The sequence below is a fragment of the Bactrocera dorsalis genome, chromosome 4 (genome assembly GCF_023373825.1).
Source record: "Bactrocera dorsalis isolate Fly_Bdor chromosome 4, ASM2337382v1, whole genome shotgun sequence".
Lineage (NCBI taxonomy): Eukaryota > Metazoa > Arthropoda > Insecta > Diptera > Tephritidae > Bactrocera > Bactrocera dorsalis.
Window position 1 is genome coordinate 44,032,716 of NC_064306.1, and position 7,935 is coordinate 44,040,650.

Sequence of the window (7,935 nt, forward strand, 5' to 3'; positions counted from 1 at the left end):
CAATGAACAGTAACTCGGCTATAATCGCGTAAGCGGTGCCTATGCCAGTAAAAAAAAAGTTTTTTTCAGAGCCTTCCACCCAACAGAAATACCGTAGAACATTATAGGCATTAGTATGGTTTCATAGAACCAACAAACTACCTCTAGTAAAAGTACCCACCTTGTTCCTATGACTCCGCTGCAGCAGTACAGCATATACTCGATTTTGGGTTTCTACGAGCGCTTCCTGTATAGGATGAGCCTTAGATACTTAACTCTGTCAGCAGGTCGAAGACACGTTCTTCCAAGTGATAGTAGATGCACCTCCGATATTTTTTACGTGTTTTTTTGTTTCGGGTCCTCAGCTGCGTTGTGAACAATCTCTTTTCAGACCTCTCTAGAAATGATAAGCTACATACCCAAAACATTGATCGTCAGTTAACCCATAAGAGATGTTGAGATAATCTGCTGTCTCTTTAATGCCAAGACAACAAATTTAAACACTTTTTCTTTAACTTTTTCGATGTTATCGTCATTACGTCATCGTCATCGACGACATATACTACTCTTCACACTTCTGCAACAAATTCAACGATTCCGTAGCCTTGATTCCATTGGATCGTTTTTATATTTTTTTCTGTGGTAAAATCGCAAGATAAACTATTTTCGACGTTAATAACAGCTGCCAAGCGCACACTAATAGACATAATTGGTTATCGTTTCAATTGATATTTGATCAGATGGTAATTTTGCACCAAAAAATGACTAGGCTTTTTTTAAATAGACATTTTTTATTTAATTAAGAAAGTATCTAATCTCGATTTTGCTCAAACTAAGTGCTTCCTAACCTTTTTTTATATTCTTATACATATTAATATTTTGTTGTTGGTAGTTTGTCTCATAGATACATACATATTTCTTTTATTTTATATACATCTTTAAAAAGTACGTGTCACGTTCTTTGTCCGCGATGGATTCCTAAACTACTGAACCGATTTTAGAAAAATTTAGCACATTGTGCCCAGTTCGCACCAACTTAGAAGATAGAATGGTAAAAAAACATTCATAAATAAAAAACAAGAGTGAATGCTCTATTATATGGACGCTCTATTAAGCGAACATCTCCATTAACCGTGCATCCTGGTCGGTCATTGGTTGCTGATGTTTATTAGGTATAATACAATCTATTATCTGGATAGAAAGGCTGGTAACCAGACATTGAGAAAGCAGCCTTAAATTCGTTATTTTTTCCAATCAAATTTATTTGTATGAACATAATCAAAGTTAAACCTCAAGTACAATCCTTTGGAAAGTATACCAAAGCAGCACGTAGCCGGATATCCTAGTATGTCTATATACATATACAAATAAAAAAATTGTCCGGGGTAAACTCTTAAACTATGTAACCGATTTTAGTAAAATTTAGCATATTGTATTCAGATTTATCCAACTTTAAATGTAAGGTAGAATATAATAGGATAAAATAGGTTTCTATCTCCCAAGCATATAATTAAGAATGAAAAAATAGAAATTGTTTTACAATTATTATTTTTCGCCATAAAATTTTTGATCCATAATATTACAAAATGTAATTAAAAATTAAAATCTAATTTTTAAAAGATAAAAACTTATTTGAAAAAAAAATAAAAATTTATTTAAATAAATAAATTAATATAATTAAATTATATTAATAGTTTATTTTCATTTTTTTTTATGGAAACTTTTGATTTGATTCGCAATCTTGAACTCAAGACAAGAACTAGAACTTTGCTAGTAATTTCTATAAATAATAAAAAATGTTTAATAAGTTTTCTTTAAATAAAAAAAAAACGTTTAATTTATTTTTGTGATAAATATTTATTTTTACTTTGAAGTTCAAAATGATATTTATATTAAATGCTTTTGACTGCTTACTGGCTAATATAAAAATGCAATTATATGAATATTACTTTAAAATACTTAAAATTGTGCATAACTACAAGTATATACAAAAGTAGAAAAAGCTTGCTTAACGAGGTAGTAATATGAAACATATTTACGAAAATATAATTTAACTCCTCATTCTTGTTTCTGTTGTGGTCTGTGGCTCGCTTCAATTTGTCCAGACTTATCATACGCGCCATAGGTACCATGCAATCTGTCTAACCAACCGTAAACACCGAAATTATAATTGAATGTAGCATGATGATAATCGTGGAATGGCACAGAAATTAGTGACCAAGGGAACGCATAGCCAGCATGATCACTTAATATATTGTAAGTTGCGATAGCAAAGAATATCCAACCAGTTACAAGATGCGCACGAACCACACCCAAAGACAAAGCAATGGGGAAGGTATTCGCAAGTATGTGTTCGATTGGATGACAGTAGTGGGCGACAACAGCAATGGGCGAAGTCCACTCGTGATGCTTCTTATGTATGTGCCGATACAGAGCGCCATAGTGTAGCAGGCGATGGCCATAATAGAAAATTATCTCTTCCAGCACACAACATAAAGCCAAATCGAAAACAATTTGTTGTATCGATGGCAATTCGCGGATATTCAGCGTATTTTGATATTTATAAACAAAATGATAGAGTCCATAGGCCAGCGGTATAGCCACAAATGTTTGATTGAAGAGCACTACGCGCAGAGCCTACGAGGTCGTATGAAAGTTAATTATTAATGTGGATATAAAATGGGGTATGCGTAGTACACACAAGTGTATATTGACATATATGCCGTTACATAAATTCTTAAGCACATAAATTGTGCACTTACCGGTAGCAAACGTTTTGTGTCCACGGGATCATTTTTACCGGGCTGCAACTTGTATTTACGTACGAAATGTGGTTTTTTAGTAAAGTCCACCAAAGTTAAAACGGCAGCATAAAGCCAATAAATAATAAATATCAAAAGTACTGTGCCATAAACCCATAGTCGTTCTGGATCGTCGCCTAAAATTTTTTAAAGTTAGACATAACTATAAATTTGGATGCAAACAATAAAATATGAGCAAAAGCACATTCAATTAATTCTATAAACATCTTCATTAATTTAATTGTTTTTATTTTATTCTTTTATTTTTTTCTGTATACTAATACACACCAACTACATCCAAAAAATGATTCCACTTCTCCTGACAGAAAGACACCGTCGCGTTCTGTGCGCTGCTCGCCATGTTGCTTTGAATTCTGAAACTATTCCGGTCTACGTGCGAAATTATATGTAGCAATTCTCTTCCAAAATTTATACCGTACCATTCTCTCGAAAACGTCACAATTGAGTTGATAACAAATTAATACAGAGATCCAGCCGAGATTATTGCAAGGCGATAATATATGGAATTTCTAGTGTTCGCTATCCACTCTCTCTAGTTGTTTGTAGATATTTTGCTGTTTTCGCATTGTTGACATGTGCGTCCATGCAAAATATGTTAATGTGTGTATGTATATTGCGCTTTGTTTTGAAATTTTATAAATATGTATGTAAATTCGCCGGCTTTTTTAGTTATCTAATGAATTGTTTGTGTGTACCCTACAATAAGTGTTTTTTGAAAATTACATTGAATATATTATGTTCTGAGAAAAATTCGAAGCTCCAAAAACTCCTCATCTCATATTGAATTTAAACAAGAAAACACGTTAACTTCGGTTGCATCAAAGCTAATATACCCTTCACAGGTGCATTTTTTTTAATAACTATGTATGTGTTCAGTTTATATGGAAGCTATATGCTATAGTTATTCGATCTGAACAATTTTTTCTGAGATTATATTATTACCTTAAGCAGTAATCCATCTCAAATTTCGTGAAGATATCACGTCAAATGCGAAAGTTTTCCCTACAAGCCCTTGATTCCCATCGTTTGGTTTGTATAGCAGCAATATCATCCGATATCGACGGTTCCGACAAATGAGCAGCTTCGTGAAGGGAAAATAACGTTTGGAAAATTTCAAAACGGTATCTTAAAAACTGACGGACTAGTTCGTATATATACAGACAGACGAACGTACAGATGGATGGACGGACAGACCGACGGACATAGCTAAATCGACTCAGCTCAAGATACTGATCATTTATATATATATATATATACCTTATAGGGTCTCCGACGCTTCCTTCTGGGTGTTACAAACTTCGTGATAAACTTAATATACCCTGTTCAGGGTATAAAAATAATTAGTCATTTATCAGACGTTTTCGTAGAGGCTAGACCCTCTATTGTATATTTATTTTAGGTTAGGTTAGGTTATACTGGCCGGCAGTTTAATTTGAGATGAAGAATTCGTCTCATAAGACACCAACGTTTATTTACGAACTTCAAGAGCGACTTGCTGTCTACGTTTGGTACTTCTCTCACCTAGATACTTGCATGTACATAAGGCATTCCATCTCGCCCTGATCCACCTGTTAGCCGTTTCGTAAATTTCGTTGTATATCGTTCTTAGTGATTTTCGGTCCAGCTAGATTCTGGCTTCCACTCCATTGCTCATTTTGGATCTATCTGTGTAGATATTGTAAGTTCCGCTGGTGTGTCATAGGCTTCTGAGCTATCAATTTTTCTTTAGTGTGACCTGTATGGGTATGTGATCTAATTTTTCCACCAGCTCCCCGCTTATTGAGCTATGCGCGAAGGACTTTGTAGAGAACTCACCGCAGAGCTTTCTACTAGAATGTCGATTGGTGGTGGGTTTATTGCCGCCGTTTAGCGCTCCCGTTATATAGAGAATAGCGAGTCGCAGTACCCGTTCCATCGGTTTCCATTATGAAATTTTGTCCATAACGGTTTACCACACCAGAGCACCATAAAATAATATTGCCTTGACTAACGCTTTGTAACACCAATGCATGAGGCCAGGTGATATGCCCCAAGTAGACATAGCATTTTCTTACATGTGTATAGCGCATCTCTGGATTTTTTCACCTTCTCCTCCACATTAAGTTCCCACATCAGCTTGCTGTCCAAAATTACTACTACGTACTTGGTATGCTGTTTAATTGTCAATTCAACTCTATTGAGTCTCGTGAGGTTTCATGGCGGGATTTTTTACCTCCTTGTTAAGGGTACCAGGCTCGTCTTATATCGCCCATCGGTGTATGACCCTTAGAGCGTTGTCCATCACATTACTGATTGTAGCTAGGAATCTCCCAGCCGCAAGTAAATATATTTATTTTAATCCAATCAAATTTCCCTGATGCCTTAACTATTTCGACGTTATCTAGATTAACGAAGTTGGAATGACAACTCGAATAGGGTGATTGATGACTCCATTGAAAATAAAAACAAACAAAATGACATATGGAGATAAAATTTCAAACGAACATCAAAGTCTATTGCCCATCTAGATCAAAATTGTTTATCGATTCGGTTTGCTATCGCAGTTTAAAATAACTAGTTCGGTAATTTGATCAGATGGTTTATGCGTAGGAATATGTAGCGTATAACACAATTCGTCTTGCGCCAGTTTATTAATCAAATTTATTTTATTTAGCGTACTCGAAATTACAGTTTTATGAAAGGATTGGTGGCAGGGCGTGACCGAGCGTTATATTTAGTTGCGCACATAGTAACAATGATGGGTGTTGTCAGCAAGTACATACATTCAATACATAGACATACTACATTGGTGTGTACAGGTGTATGTGTGTGCGTTTTACACGTATCGCATTCCATATTGCAAGTCGATAAACTAAGCAGGATTTAGGAGTATTAATAAAAGATAAAGCTCCTTTCTATTTCGTCATTTATAATAAAATTTCATAAATGCAATATATTCCAAGGTAACATACTATGTAGTACTATCCGATTAGACTAACTAGTATTTTGGAACTAAAATATTCGTATTTAATCTTCTTCAAATTTGAAACCAAAAAGCAATCGTTTTTAACTTATTTTTAAAATTATAAATTAAAGTAATCACAAAATTTATTTATTTATTTATTTTATAATATATTTATCTTGAAAGTTAATTTTTTAATTAAATATAATATTCTAATTAATTTTATTCAACATAAGTCCAAACATATGTACATATGTTTATATACTATATACAATGTATTCATAATTATTCCTACATACCCTATATTTGGTAAACACGCGCTTTTTTGATTGCAGAAAACATCTGGACTGGCGTACATGGCTCTCGCAGAAGTAATTTGTATGCCAGACTCAAATAAAAACATTTTCTTGGACCGCATACAAATTATTCTAGATTACACTGTGCTGTAAATTATTACCTTTGCACACTTAGAGAGTGTTAGTTCTTCATTGGTTATTGATTTTTAAAATTTTGTTATATGAAAAGTTGGCGTGGTTTTGGTCTAATATCACACATTTTCACACTATAATATTTTTTGTATTTTGTTAAATACGTTTTATTTGCATTTTTTTTTTAGTAAATAATAAGAAAATATAGCGTTCTACAGAAATTGGTTGATATTGGTCGCGTAGTTGTTGAGATATGACATTTTACCTAATTCGTCCATTTTCCAATACATATATACAATTCCAAACGGCCCTTCCGTATCAACTTAGCTTAAAATTTTTAAGTTCCTAGCATATTCCTTAAGTCAGTTACTGCATTTTTATTAGACTTCAACATAATCGTTTTAGGGGGGTGGGTGACCTTCAAATTTAATAATAAACATTTTATCATTTGAAGGAACATTCTTTGGCGTTTATTTTTTGAAGATTATCTCTTTCAAATGTTGGCAGCGGCTACGTCTCAGATGGTCTATCCGTTGAATCCAATTTTCAATGACTCATTCGAGCATTTCGACTGGTAACTGGCGAATGATACGTGTGATGTTTTTCTCCTAGGCCTGAATAAAAGCGGGATTGTCCGCATAGACTCTAGGCTTTACATTTCCCCGCAGGAAAAATTCAAACGATCTTGGTGGCTAATCGAGCGACCCAAAACGAGAAATTATCTGCTTAACGAAATGTTCTTTGTTGGAAGTAGCGTCGTTTTGTTGAAACCAAACGTAGCCAAGATCACGAGTTTTTTGAAAATATATAGAAATATGGACTCATGATTTCACCGGCCCACACACACCAAACCTTTGTTTTTTGTGGATGAAATGGCCGCTCGTGAATCTCTTCAAGTCGCTCTTCGTCCCAAATGCGGCAATTTTACGTGTTTGCATACCCATTGAGCTAGAAATGGGCCTCATCGCTGAACAAAATTTGTCTCCAACATCTCAAATCTTCTTGGAACTTTTCAAGAGCTCATAGAGCGAAGCGATGTCGCTTGGGTAGGTCGATCGGCTTCAGTTCTAGCATAAAATGTATTTTGTATGCTTTCAATTTAAGATTTCGACGTAATATGTGCTACGTCGTTCCATAAGTCAGTCCGAGTTGTTGCAAACGGCGCCGAGTTGCCCCTCCACGGTCTTCGAGTACACTCTAAGTTACGGCTGTTATATTTTCTTCATTGCGTGCTGGATGTGATGTGTTCGGTCGAACATTATCCAATAATAGATGCTGGGTCTCAAGACGGGTGATGGTGTTGCGAATAGTACGCTCAGTAGGCCGATTTTGTTAACCATAACGAAGCGCGCGAAACAAAGTTGAACGATTTGTAAACGTTATTCAGGCGGAGGTCATTCCATGATGAAATGCCAAACAATACTGAACAAAATAAGATGACAGCTTGACACCACTCACGCGTGATTCGTCAAAGAAAGGTTATTGAAAAAAGTACCTCTACTCGGCTCACCCGTTATTTTTCATAAAGCATAAATTTTGAGGTTAAATATTGCTAACCAGGGCTTATTGTCAATATTACATCTCCTAAGGTTATGGAGATAACAACAAGTTATAATTCTCTTAATTTCATCAGATAATTTCGTTCTTTCGAAAACTACATGGTAACATTTTCTCCTGACATGATTTCGATTCCCGATGTTTTAAGGGGTTATACATATACATTTGTGTGGGTTGGAAAAATCGACATTTTTTATTGTTTTTTTTT

At 34.7% G+C, this 7,935-nt stretch overlaps 1 protein-coding gene across 1 annotated transcript; it reads right to left on the reverse strand.

Annotated features, from left to right (window-relative positions):
* Window positions 1-1,811: 1,811 nt before the first annotated feature.
* On the reverse strand, window positions 1,812-3,228 carry LOC105222569 (fatty acid hydroxylase domain-containing protein 2). The gene is made up of 3 exons (XM_011199940.2): window positions 3,069-3,228; window positions 2,742-2,917; window positions 1,812-2,616 (listed from the first exon to the last, which is right to left on the reverse strand). The coding sequence occupies exons 1-3, from the start codon at window positions 3,139-3,141 to the stop codon at window positions 2,038-2,040; spliced, it is 828 nt and encodes a 275-aa protein (XP_011198242.1). The 5' UTR covers window positions 3,142-3,228; the 3' UTR covers window positions 1,812-2,037.
* Between the last annotated feature and the right edge of the window lie 4,707 nt (window positions 3,229-7,935).